This window comes from Lycorma delicatula, chromosome 1, assembly GCF_047948215.1.
Source record: "Lycorma delicatula isolate Av1 chromosome 1, ASM4794821v1, whole genome shotgun sequence".
In the NCBI taxonomy this organism is placed as follows: domain Eukaryota; kingdom Metazoa; phylum Arthropoda; class Insecta; order Hemiptera; family Fulgoridae; genus Lycorma; species Lycorma delicatula.
The window spans coordinates 47,657,345-47,672,491 of NC_134455.1; the positions used below are offsets into that span (position 1 = coordinate 47,657,345).

At 28.1% G+C, this 15,147-nt stretch overlaps 1 protein-coding gene across 1 annotated transcript in view; it reads left to right on the top strand.

Moving 5' to 3' along the window:
- CtsK1 (C1 family peptidase 26-29-p) overlaps window positions 1-15,147 on the top strand; it is a 95,172-nt gene that overhangs the window by 37,459 nt on the left and 42,566 nt on the right. The window contains exons 3-4 of the mRNA XM_075354466.1: window positions 3,481-3,656; window positions 10,800-10,904. Of these exons, the coding sequence (XP_075210581.1) occupies window positions 3,481-3,656; window positions 10,800-10,904 (281 nt within the window). The remainder of the gene's footprint in view (window positions 1-3,480; window positions 3,657-10,799; window positions 10,905-15,147) is intronic.

The window sequence follows — 15,147 nt, forward strand, 5'->3', positions numbered from 1 at the left end:
TTGCCAAAAAATTACATGTAGCTGATACTTACAAGTATCTTTTTTTAAATGAAGAAGGTATTGAGTTTAAAATTAAATAATGAATAAAGCACCCTCCCATCTAAAAATTAAGTATGTATTGAAAAATATACATCTCCATTTAAAAAAATTGGAGTTTTATAACAATTTAAATTATTTATTTACTATATAAGCAAAAATAGTTACTAAATATTTAGTCATTTGAGTTAGGCTAAATAATTACTAGGATTTAAAAAAGTAATTTATTTTCATATAGCCAAAAATGTTGTAGTCATTACAATTGTAATGACTACCCTGTAATTGGGCTACTATGAAGAAATATAGAGTAATATTGTAAATATTACTAATAAATAAAGAAAATATACAATGTACAATTACAGAATGTAATTAATTCATTTTGAATGATAGACGATTAAACATAAAAGTGTATGACTTATTAAAAATGTTGGTATTAAAATACCTTTAATTGACTTTGTAAGGTATTTTAAAATGAAGATGTTAATTTTTATTGTGTAACAGAAGATAATTAAAATCCAGTTTCATAAAACTCCAATTAAATCAGCCTATTAAAAATGTATGTATTTTCATTTACAATATCTACCGAACTTATTATTGAGAAAGTAATAAGAGATAAAAAATCTTTCTTAAGAGAGTTAATAAGAATGTAACATCATGATGCAAAACTTGTTTAATGTATTAAAATAATTAAGTAGGCATTAATTTGGTTGAGGTCATAAAAATATTATAATGTACTAGTAATAAAAATAGTTGTTGTTACAATAATATTGTAGATTTAAGACATTATTTTAAAATTAACTGATTTTTTTTTACCTTTTCTTAGATATTCTATAAATTTTTTACTTTCCTCCATTTTACTGGCTAAAAATAAGTCTATTTATTTATTTATTCTTAGCAGAGTCTTGTTAAGTTATTGTTGAAATAATATTAAAAATTTTTAAAAACCCATTAAAAAAAATCCCTTATGAAACATAAAATAATTAAATAACAGTATTTTTATCTTAAAATCCTCTGTGACATTATGATATTGTTTTTAAGACAATAAAATTTAAGATTTTGACTAAACGTTGTGCTTACTATGTTGATGACACAAGTTTATCTATGAAGTCTGTGGGTCACACACAACAGTCAACAAAAATCTTTAATTTTATTTTCTTGAAACAATGTCAGAGGGTTATAAGATTTTTTCATTGTGGGTTTTTAAAAACTTTTTTATTTTTTATTACTTTTTAAAGATTAGTAGGCATGTGCCCAACAGTGGGATGTTTATAGGGTGATTATGAAAGTTTATTATATTTGACCAGCGCAAATTATTTAATAATCCATGCAATAATGTAGCCTTGCTGCAATTAGAAAGACTTAGAAACATTCAAAAGCCATTTTGAAAAACATATCTACTACAGTGCTCCCTGGTGGCTTATAACCATAAAACTAATTTAAGAACCTGCTCTGAGGTGATACCTATGTAATGAAAAAAACTGCATCAAAATTGGTGTAGTAGTTTTTGAGGAAAATGGTAATGGACATGCACACAAACACACACAACCTCTTACCCCAAACACATATACCGCCTCCGTTCCATTGTGAGTAATTATAAGAAGAAAACTCTTACAAATTATTAAAACAAATAGTAGAAATCTAAAACTAGATGTGTATTTTGATTGTTAAAAATTATCATTATGGAAAAGAGAATTGATAAGGGTAAACATAAAAATAAAAGTTATAAAAATTATATACATGTACAAGATCTCATGACTGATTCATAACCAACGCTGAGCAAAAACTACTGATAAGTTGATGAAAATTTGTATACAAGTTTTTAAGGTGTAAATACACAATAAGAAAGGATTTTTTAATTTCTCTGTAACAAATGAAAGAATCAGCTTGAGTTTTGGGTGTGTGTACTCTTCATGTGAATATTTAAAAACTAATTTCTAGATTTTTTAAATTCAACCTTGAAAGGGGCGAAGAAAGATAAAACAATTTCAAACAATGATTACAGATTTTCCCCATTTCCAACTATACTTAATGAGATATTCACTAGATTTTGGCTTGCAAATACTCTTCAGATAAATATCTAAACCACTTTCAGGTTTTTTGAATTTTATTATTTTAAGGGGTAAAAAAATGAAAACTGTTTTTTTACATTTTTGCCATTTTATTAAATTATTATTGAATAATTTATGAAATAAATTATTGAATTATTCTTTATGGGATTTGGTAACATTGTAATGGTAACTTTTGTTTGTAATTCTGATTATGTATTTCGTGAGTGAAGCTGCATCTGAAAATCTAAAAACCAAACTTTCCTCTGAAAAAATTACAATTCACTTATAGTTTTTGTGAATTGAACAGCTATAATGTTTATTTATCATTATTATTCTCGCAAGTATGAGTTTAACGAACACAGGGGGATCCAGGGGCAAAGCCCCCTGACTGCCCTGATCAATATCTTTTTTTAACTTGTGCACATTCATACTCTTTGTGTTCATTTATTTTTAAGATGCTTTGCACTTTTAATTAATTACTCATTTTTTGTATTCATGATTATGTATTTTGCAAGCGAAGCTGTGATGAGAAAAGCTAGTATATACATACATACATACATACATACATACATACGTGCACTTTCATGCACATGCATAAAACATTACCAATAAAAAAACAATTTTTGGCACCCATGCCAAAAGAAATTTGACAAAAAAATTTTTTTACCTGTTGTAAAGTAAAAAATTAAAACTATTGGTTACAATTTTTTGCAATATTTTGTTAGATTCTAAATCTAAATCAAAAGTAAGTCTCTTTAAGTTGTGGTTACAGTGTATAGATTATATTTAATCCAACTTTCCACTTTTGACTTGGATTTGCAAAAAGATATTACATAGATTTTTAGTGAACAATGTAGAAATACTTTTCTAATAGTGTATAATTTTTCCTGTTGATTCCCCTAATTTTCTTTTATTAATTCTCTTGATTTTTTCTAATGATAGTTGTTCAGTTATTAAAATTTGCATCGTTTTAGGTTTTTAGTTTTTGTAAAAAAATGTTCATATTGAAGATTTTTTCTTTTGATATTTTTTTATAGTATGATTAAAACTTTAGACTATGCTGTTTTGAAAAAAAAATTTAAGAAAAAAAAATTAGATAGAGCACTCAAGAAATGAACAGTATCAACTGAGTTAGGTGCAATGAAATACAATCTGTAACAACATACCACCTAATGTATTAATTGCACTTCTTAATGTAGTTTCTTAATTTGTATTCATTTTAAAAGAAAACACCAATAGTTACTACATGCAGGTTAATAATGTGCTTGCCAGTGAGTAAGTAAATTAGCTTATTTCTGTAAATTTTTTATTTAAATATTTTATTTTTGATTATATCTATACTTGTTCTTTTAATATCTTGATTGAAAATTTTAATTTTATGTAAACTGTTCTACAGGTATGGTGAAAACCTATCAGTTGGGTAAAAAATTTGACTTTGGAACTTCTCTCAAAATTGTACCCTTGACTACTGAAGCCAAATACAATGTTGATACTTGTCTGCAAAATAATGGGACCTCAGAGGAAACTAGGATTACTGCACAATCTATTTTACCTGATCTGACAGGTTTTAAGGTATTGTCAAATTCATTTATATTGGTAAATTACAATAGTTTAAAATTTTAATTTTTTAATATTAAAATTAAAAATTAACACTGCAGTTGATTAGTGGTTTGTTTAATTCTTTTCCGCATTATGTTTATGTTTTTCATGTTATATTTCCAAGTAATCTAACCAAATCCTGATTAAACATATTCCAACTTTATCCTAGTGTTCAATTAGAGTTACTTTTTGGTTCAGCACAAGCAAAGCATTTACTGCACAGATCAATAATCTTTAAATTTAAATTTAATTAATATTAATAAAAATATTTTTTCTCCAACCATATGAATCAGATAAATGCCTATATAAAACTGAATACTTACCATTCAAAAGATTGGTTCCTTATATATCCCAAATCCTTAGTGATTGATTTATGTAACTGTCCCAGAAAAATACTAGTGCAGCACTGAAGCAAAGGTAAACAAAAGCCTATTATACTTTATCCAGTGTTCAGCTGAATTCCTGTTGCCAAAACAGCACCATAAGTGCATATGAGATGCTTTGCATTTATTAAAAATCTATGTGACATTGTTTCTTAACACATTTTCATTAAAAAAAAGTTTCAGTAAAATACTAATATAATTTTTTTATTGCTATTGTTTTTTGAAAGGCTAATTTGTTTTATTAAATACAGAATAAAAAAGTAAATTCCATATTAATGATAGACAGTAGTGTATTTCTGTGATTCGTAGTGCATCACAATCAAATAAATAATAATACAATAGTTCTTATGAATTATTTTCTTGTGCACTACTCATATAGTAAAATTGCTAATAAAGTAACTAGATAATAAAGATTAAACAATTGTCTATAGAGATATTACACTGATCATTGTTTGTATAGGCTAGTTCACCAGTAGTTGTTATTAGAATAAATATCAATGTAATTGTATGATTTAGAAAAATAACAACCTTTTTCTAAATCACGATACACTTTCACATCAAATTGATACAAATGATTGATCTATGGAAAACAAAATATCCACTCTTAATTTACTCAGTTCATATGTGACTTACTGACTCAAAAAAAAAAAAACATATGTCTTCATACGTAGATAGTATCTATAGCGACTACAAAGAAAAATTTATTGTATATAATTTTAGCAGTGGTCCAGTGGGAAATGAAATGAAAATCATATTACGTGTGGTCATTTATGTGTTAATTCCTTTTTACTGTACTTTAAGAACACTTCTACTATTGATAAAAAATAGATATCCAAATTTATTAACTGTAATTTCTAAAGTTGTTTTTTTTTTATGTAACTATTTTTCTTCCTTGTTTTACATAAAAAATAATATTCCACACACTGCAATAGTTTTCATTTCTAAATGACAGTGATTTTCTTACTGGAATAATACCTAAGTAAGAATATAAGGAATACAAATAGATTGCTGGAAATGAATACAAAAAATTTTGTTTTACCTGAAAACAAAATTATTTTATTTTTTTTTTTTTTTTGTCTTCAGTCATTTGACTGCTTTGATGCAGCTCCAAGATTCCCTATCTAGTGCTAGTCGTTTCATTTCAGAATACCCTCTACATCCTACATCCCTAACAATTTGTTTTACATATTCCAAACGTGGCCTGCCTACACAATTTTTTCCTTCTACCTGTCCTTCCAATATTAAAGCGACTATTTTATTTTATTTATTTATTTTTATTTTATGTCAGTCCAAGGGATTTAGAAGAAACAATGAATGGCATAGATGAAGTCCTACGCAAGAACTATCGCATGAAAATAAACAAGAACAAAACAAAAGTAATGAAATGTAGTAGAAATAACAAAGATGGACCACTGAATGTGAAAATAGGAGGAGAAAAGATTATGGAGGTAGAAGAATTTTGTTATTTGGGAAGTAGAATTACTAAAGATGGACGAAGCAGGAGCGATATAAAATGCCGAATAGCACAAGCTAAACGAGCCTTCAGTAAGAAATACAAGTTGTTTACATCAAAAATTAATTTAAATGTCAGGAAAAGATTTTTGAAAGTGTATGTTTGGAGTGTCGCTTTATATGGAAGTGAAACTTGGACAATCGGAGTATCTGAGAAGAAAAGGTTAGAAGCTTTTGAAATGTGGTGCTATAGGAGAATGTTAAAAATCAGATGGGTGGATAAAGTGACAAATGAGGAGGTATTGCGGCAAATAGATGAAGAAAGAAGCATTTGGAAAAATATAGTTAAAAGAAGAGACAGACTTATAGGCCACATACTAAGGCATCCTGGAATAGTCGCTTTAATTTTGGAAGGACAGGTAGAAGAAAAATTGTGTAGGCAGGCCACTTTTGGAGTATGTAAAACAAATTGTTAGGGATGTAGGGTGTAGAGGGTATTCTGAAATGAAACGACTAGCACTAGATAGGGAATCTTGGAGAGCTGCATCAAACCAGTCAAATGACTGAAGACAAAAAAAAAAAAAAGTCAGTCCAAATTGTTGACTGCTTTTCTACTCACATATCTCCATCCTATGTACAGTAAGTAGATGATGCTTATTAAAATCACTTTTGTATATAACAAAAGTGAGTCAATAAAGTGGCTGATTCAATTAAGTATTGAAGGTCATTTTCCTGTATGTTTACAAAAATAACCTAATTTATATAAAAAGGTCATTAAATATAATGTATGCAGTTTAATGGCTATATGTATTAGATATAGTATTTAGTTAGGTAACATGATACATTAAAACAAACTAATCTAATATTGAAAAAAGCAAAAAGGAAAACTTGTTTTTGTTTTAGTCAATTCTATTAAATACAGTACTGTATTATAAAATGATACAGTACAAACACTAAAAAATGTGGAACACTGTAAAATGTAAATTTATAAAAACGTGTTATGCAATGAATTAAGGTAAAACATATAAGTAACTTACGTATAGACTACACAAATTTCAGTTATTCTGTAATTCCATGTAATTGCTTATTTTTTTTTAAGTAAATTTTTTTATAGTGTACCAAGGCATCATTTTCCACTTTATAAAAATCACAGAATTGTTCTGGTCCTCTACATAATTCCAATTTTTTCCTTATAACTGATGCGCATTGGTTGCGCATTGGTTATTTATTTTAATGATGGTACTTGTGGCCGAATTTCCTCTACTTCTTCAGTTTCATCCTATTTCAGCCCATCATTCATAATTTGTGACACAATTTCATTATCAGTAACATGAGCACAAACAAGAATGTTCTCATCAATAGAAATCCACTGATTAATTTTGTCATCCACATCTTCAATTCAACTTATCAGTACATCACTGGATTCAATAAAACCAGCTTTTTTGAAGCAGTTTTGAATGGTTCAATTTTTAATGTGTTCCAAGCTTTGCATAATATATGAGTAGTGTCTAGAAGTGTAATCTTTTTCACTATCATTCACAGCCTTCTCACATCCAGCTTCATATATCACAAGTTATTATTACCCTCATATTTTTTCTATATAAAACTTAACAAGAGTTTTTACAATAACCTGATCTAATGGCTGTATTAAAGTCATTGTATTCGCCTCCACTCATTTTGCGGGTGAGGAGGAATATTAAGCCTATCTGCTTTTTTTTACCACCTGAATTGGCAATTTTTTAAATTGTAATGAAAAATCAGGAAGTGTTCTATAATGCAACCCTAGTTCATTGCAATTGAAGATATCAGATTTGAAGTTTTTTAAATCGTAGGAATGCAGTTCTTTTGCGATCAATTGGAATGCATCCAATTTTTCAGTGAATGATTTCACTAAACAATATTGTTTCTCTCTTTCCAGCAACAGGCTCTGTTGCTGGAAAGAGATCTGTTGGTTTATAATCATGATCACCAAATCTTTCCGCAAATTGTTTGCCTTTTACCATTAAGATTCCACGATTGATAGATGCATTTAATGTTCTTGCCTCAATGAACCACTTTAATAAAGCATGTTCAACATTTTCATTCTTACCATGAAATTTCCACTTCCTGTTCACTTTCTCATTTAAGACGACTGTAACTTCCAATACTTTGCAACTTTTAATGATATGAGGTTTGAGAAAGTCCCAGTGTCGTTCAGCTTCTCACCGACTACGTTTAGAAAGTTTATCATATTTTTTAAAACTTCTAATTTTTCATATAAATTTAAATCCTTATGTTTATTTGATATAGCTTCAAAATTCACAAAAATTTCAGTAAAGTACACAAAAAAATAGACAAAATCAAAAATGGAAACAATAGTAACATAGCAATAAAAATTTTCGAAGTTGAAGCACACACAAAAAGAATACTAAAGATTTAAAGATACGAATTGAACTATATGTAGTATACAGTGTAGAAAGATGAGACTCACTGGAAAGCTGATTGGTTTTAGTCTGCCATCTTTTACCAACAGAAGTCTGGCGCATAGCTGTTTATCTTCAGCCAGCTAGCGGCAAGACTATGGTACGATAATGATTCATTTCCTTGAAGTAATCAACTTAAATATTAAATACGGGTACTGTAGTAAAATGAAATCATAAACAACATAATGCAGTGCAATAACAAAAATAATCCATTTTGTAGTCTAACAAATAAACTTATTTAAACATTTTAAATATTAAAATATTGATTCAATAAACTAATTCTTGATTCTGTTACACAAAGAAATTTATACTGATTTCCTGTATTTTGATTTGAGTTTTATAAAAATGATTCAATAATCTGGCTGATTTATTTACCCTGTGATTCTAATAAACGGCATCTACTGTACTTTATTTGCAGTACACATTCCAGTGGTTGGTATCTACTGCTGTTTCACATTATATCAGTACATTAAAGGCAGGCTGGCTCAGTTTGGCCTGGTGGATTTGGGATTATGTCCTGAGTGTCAGGTGTTGGATGATGCCTTTCACATATTGTGTGAATGTATGAAATATGATTTGAAACGTACAGAGATTATTTGCAGGCTTGATGTTATCAGGTCGACCTTTGATTCATGAGAAAACTGAAAAAACCAGACCAAATGGAGTATAGTAGTGGAGTTTATTAAGTTTTTGGTTTTGGAGGGAACTGCTTAGGGTGTTTAGTTTTCTAAACGCCTGAGTCCTGTTTGGGCATTTCCTTCTTTTACGAGTTTTAGTTTAATAATGAAAACAAATCAGAAGAAGTTAACTAAGAAGTTATTTTTCCTTAGTTGTTTGTTGTTATTACATGTGTATGTTTAGTTTTTGTTTGTGTGTTGTTGCATAGGGTTATTATTTCATTTTTATTATTTTTTTGGCTTGTGATTTCTATATTTCATTATCTTGGTCAAGTTTGTTTTTAGGATTTTGTTTGCTTGTTTTGTGCGTAAGGTGATTTATTGGTTTAAGACACCAATCGAAATGTCATTGCAGCATTTGCATTAGTGGCATCCTGACAGAGGCCACGCTAATGACTGAGAGATGTCAGTTGGTTTGAGGATCTGAAGATGACCTCCAGTAAAGCCCATCAAGACTATGTACAGAGGGGTTGATGTGACAACTGAAATCGTCACATGGCGGGATCTTTCCCTTCAGGGTCAGGATGTTTCACATCATATAGCCTAAATATATTATATTAATTTAATTTTTTTTTAATCTGTTTTTCGTTTTCTGGCTGTTTGTCATTCTTCTTCGAATTTCACAGTATGTTATACAAACTACTGACTCATAAAGCAAAGTAGAGAAATTATAACATCATATAATTGTTTTAAAGTTTAGGTAGCAACAATTTTGTGTAGCATACTATATTCCTCTCAATTCACTTCCAAAAATATGATCCAAATATTTCTAAAACATGATTCTTTTTATCATTAGTACCAAAATATACTTTATATTTTTTATTCTTTCTCTAGGTTCTTTAGTTCTTTGTGTTCTTCACATATTAATTCATGTGATTTTTAAATCCTTGCTTTTTTATGTTCTGGTTCTTTTATAAGCTGACCCTTTAAATTAATTTGTTCACTGAAATGATTATATTAATATCTGAAAGGTTTGTTATCTTTTTATTGTGTCTTCATGTTGTGTAATGTTGGGTATTGCATATTAAATAACTTCTTAAGAATTTGTTCAGAGTACAAGTTGGACAACATTCAGTCCTTCAAACCACTGGCCAATGAATATTATTTAAGGAAAAACTAAGAAACTAGAAAATGGTGTTAGGAATACAAATTATAGGTCATTTTTGGAAATTTTTTAATTAAATTATATAATTTGTTTATTAAAACATCTGGAGAAGGAGCATTGTTAATGCTTAATGAAACAGTTTTTCATCAAAACTGATTTTCTACCAGCTGTTAACTAATAACATTGAAGACATTGGATAAAAGTAAAGGTTTACCTTTGTGGTGAACCTACATTTAAAGTATTGATTGACTGACTTTTTCAGTAATAAAAAAGGTTGTAATATTGCTGAATCATTTAAATTTGTAAGTGAATCTGAATCAATACCTACAATATTACTTATGAAGTGAAATTATTAAAAATTACCAATCCTTAATGACAAATCAAACAAAATCTAAACATTTAAAATTTCTGTTGATGTTATAAGCGATAATAGCAATAGTATTTTGCATTGCACTATAGTACTAACTTTTGCAATCCTCTTTTATTTTGTTCAAAAGATACTGTTATGGATCTGATCAAAAATTGAAATTTATTTAGTTTACTGGATTGATTTTGCGTGTTTCCATCACTAAACTTAGTGATGGAAACTTATTTCCATCATGAAATATTCAAACATAAATCACAACATTGATACATTGAGTGAACCTATCGTGGTTCAAATCATTATTCTTGATCACTCCTAATTCTGTGTCATTTGAACTCAGTTCCAACTTTAACCGAACTCTCAGGGCAGAACTTGTATGGTTGTTGAGGATTACAAAAGTAATTGAAAACATTTTGATGCAAATCAAAATCATTGTTAAGCTTAAATTTAGTTCAGTTTGACATTAACTTTAAAGGCAAACTAAACTTAATTTTGTATCTATATATATTACTAAATTTTACTGGTGCTGCTGTTTAATTTCTTGAATATTTTTACTTTAAATTTTATTATTGCCCTATCATTTTTATAGTTAAAATTCATTTTTTTACAAACAAAAATGATGTATTATAAATTTAATGTCCATTTGATAACATTTTATTTTTTGTTTTTTTAGTCTCTTGGGACTGAAATTGTGAATGGGATGACCTGTGATGTCTGGGGAAAAGAAGAAACAATTGAAGAAAAAGTGAACAATTACACCATGTTTTTAATGTGGAAAGTATGTATTGAAATGATTAAATTAAGCTATTGTTAATTTTTTTGATAATTGCCAGGGACTTAAAAATAATAATTATCTGCAGAATTTGAAATTTTACTGCTTTTATTTTACCAGAAGTGGGCAGATTAAGTAAAACAGAAACTGATTTTCTTATTGAAACTGCAAGTGTTTTTTTCAACATTATCCCCCTGATTTGCACTAGCCATCTAGAGCTTGCAAATGCTATGAAAGAAATTTTTTGGTTGCAGGTGTAGCCATTCCTTAGCAGCTTGTATCACATCCTGATTACTGCTGAGTCTTTTCTAGCCCAATACTCATTTACAGAATTCTACAGGTATTGGCTGATAGTTTGAGGACCAACATTTGGGTAATACGGATGTGGCTTTCATTTTCAGTTAATGGATAGTGGCTGACCATCATTTCTAGCCATTGCACATTTTCATAGCTCATCTTTATTACTACTATCAGTTAGTAAACATAAAAATACATTAAATGACCATGAACAGTCTTGCCAACCTTATTACCATTTTCTCTCATTGCACCGTATTGTTAAATACAGTGCAATGGAATTAATGCAGTGCAATTTGTTTTAAACAAATTATGATTTAAAACTGGCTTTCACCTTATATTTTTCTTATTTATTACTTTCTTTATTTTAATCACAATTTTTTTTCAGTTTTTTCCCATGTTTGTCCTCAAATCTTGCATCCTTAATTTAACATACTTCCTGACATTGCCAATTGATGAAATTTTGCACAGTTACTAAGTTTGGGTGACAATACAATATCCCACCATTACTTTTGCAAACATCCCCCCCATATGGAGGGTAAATTTGTAAATTGTGTATAACCGACAAAAAAAAAGTTCTGTTAATTTACAATTGTACTTCAATAATCAGAATCTTCACTATTTTGTTACTTTGTATAGTAGATGTTTGATTGAAAATTTGTTTGATATTTTATAAATATATTAGAAATTTCAATATATGATGTTATCTTTAGAAATCCAAATTACCTACTAATTAAACTCATGCAATGTATGATAATAATTTGATTAAAGTATGACTAAAAAGTATAAAGCAAGTTTTAAAAAATGTTTGTAATATTCTTTTACATGAAATTGAATAAAAATAAAAGTATTGAAATTCTGTATGTGCTGCAATGTAAGACGTCTAATGCTCAATATGACCCATGAACAGGTAGAAATATACAGATGACCTATGAAGAAACATGTACTAAAGGAATATATCTACGACTCAAAATAAAAAAAAGTTCATATTAACATAGGTTTGAAAATGCTTAATTTTCCTGTTGGGACTGCTGAATTACTTTCCCAAATTTATGCTTATGTACAGCATTTGGTGATACGATTCTGCATTTTTGTGACTTAATTTTATTGGGTAAAATTTATTATTCTGTATATAATTTGGCACAAAAAGAGAGTCTCATGGCTGTATGGCAGTACTGTTAATTAAATCTTTTTATGAAAAAAATGATAATCAAAGATGTTCTTTAAATTTGTTATAAATAAATTTTGTTAGATTTCTAATCAACTAATTAAAACGTGTAGAATATATTACTAAATAAACTGTGAATGTATCAGTACGGAAATTATGAAAGTCTGAAAATTTTCCTTTTATGAAAACTTAACTGAAGAAAAAATGGAAAATTATACTTCAAGCCAAATTACATGTAAAATCTCAAATTACATGTCTGTATAATACTTCACTTATATGTAGTAAAGCATAAATTACTTAGGAAATTTTTTGTTAGCCATTACTGAAAACAGAAGAAAGATGAATTTTTCATCTTTGTATAAATTCTTTTCGTTATTTTGACTTGAAAAGATATTCCTACAATATCTAACGTTTACATTTACTCTGCTTAAAAAACTGTAGATAATATTCATTTATTGATTTATTATTATTGTTAATGCATCTAAAATCAGCAATTATAATTTTTTTTATAAGAACAGAGTAGTTACTAACTAAAAATACCAAATGAAAGATTAAGCATTTCTTTAGAGTTTAGTTTTTACACTTCCGAAATGCAAACAGAGTTCCTAAATCTAATTAAACAAAATATACTAATTATTTTATGCCTGTTTGAAAGTGTTTCATGTGTCAAATTATTCTACACCTTCTTAATTTTAACTTTTAATGTTTTTTTTTTAAATGTCTGTTTCTTGCTTTATATATTGTCAAAGATTAATTTTTAGCCTGTTTGTATTGGCAATAGTAACTTTACTACTTGTGTTTATCATTGAAAAAAAGAATGATATAAACTATTAAAATGACTTTTTGTACAGTTTTAAAATGCATTTCTTAATAGTTTTTAGTGGGAAAATATTGGTTTTTGTTTGACTTAGCAGTTCATTGATTTCATCCTTGACATTTAATAACTTCATCAGTTTGTTTTGTGTTAGTTTTATATAATAACCAGTTGTAATCATGATATAGAATACATGAATAGTTAGGCATTATATCTTGAACATTTTTTTTCGCAGCTTACTGTTTGTACTTTCTATAAAATACTGCTTTAAAATCCCGAACAGTTTATCATTTGTATGTCCTAGTTTATTACCACCTCCTAGACTAATAATAATAATATCTCTCTTGGTCTAATCTTTGAATATGCCTTCCATCATTAGTAAATTGTACTTTTACATATTCTGTAATAATCTTTTATTGATTACGTTTATTGGGTTTTCCTGCTGTCTTTTTCAAGTTATATAATAGTCATAGTAAGGATTGCATTAAAGGAGTACTTTTTTATAAATTGTCTATACATTGCATGACCAATAAGCAAATAATCTGAATAAAACATTTTTGTTACTACTCATATTAAATCTCAAAAAATATAAGAATAATTTCTACAAGAAATTATATGAAAAAATGAAATGAAAAAAAAATTAGCTATCTTAAAAGATTAGTCTGAGTATTGTTTAAATCTGAGTATTGTTTAAATCGAAAGAATAAAAATAAAAAATTTCTAGATAAAAATATAAAGTGAGTGCAGCTGCAAGTATCTAAACTAACACTAGACCATTACAGAAAGAATCATTCTATTTAAGGTCAAAAATGAACTGTTCTATATTGTGATAGTTCTATATCAGTCAGCTTGTCTATAGTCAGCATGTTAAGCATTTTGCAGCAGTAGATTTATAAGTCCTGAGTCTAATTCTGATATTAAAGAGAAGTATTAAACATTTTTAATAGAATATAATTCTTTAAAATTAATACTTGTTTATTTATTCTCAAACTTCCAGTGACTTGGTAAATGTAATATTTAATTTTTTATTTTATGGCCTTGTAGTGGATATTTGAATTGTGTTCTAAAAGGAAAACATCCAACATAATTTTTATTTTAATATTTGTTCAAATGCTATTTCTGTTTTTACCATATTTTTTTCATTGGTGATACCTAACTTGCAACTTTCTGTTGCAAGATTATTTGTTCAAATAACACTGGGTAACAAAAAATATATTTTCTTGTCTCAGGAAGAAAAATATATATTCTGATAGTATTTTTTCTCCTGAATTCAAATATGATATCAGTTTTTCCCCCAACATGTAAGGCTTCTGAGAGACAACATTTATAATTTCAAACATTTTAATACTTTCTGCATTCTTATCTACACAATATTCAACCATTTGACTCACCTAGAAAGTAAGAAATGACGATTTTCTGCTATATTTCACCTGTGAAGCATCCCTCTTGATGGTCCAGTAATAATCGGCCAGCATATTAGGATTCCATTTGCTTTGATAACTGTTTAACTCTTTTCCATAGCTTTAATCTACTGATGAAACTGTTCCTCATGCTCATTGTTCACTGCACCAAGATTTTCTGGGAAGAAATCTAGCTGTGAGTGCAGGAAGTATACTTTTAAGGACATATTACAACTCAAATTTCTGTAAAATATTATAAGATCATTGACACTAACTCTGAGTTACATTTTTTAATAGTTGCCAAGTTGCTTTCTCCAGTGGATTCAATAGTTCGTCAAACCTTTCATCATGCATTAGTGATTGTATTTGTGGACACACCCACAAATATTCCTTCTTTAATTTTTGCATTACTAATTTTAGGAAACTTCTATTTTATGTACATGAAACCAGGAGTATTGTTCATGGCCTTGACAAAATCCTAGTTTGATATGTAATGGAGGTAGATACACATTTTTAGGATTACACAATGGTCATGTTTTACATTTTTCTATTCAGGAATGAATGATTCACATT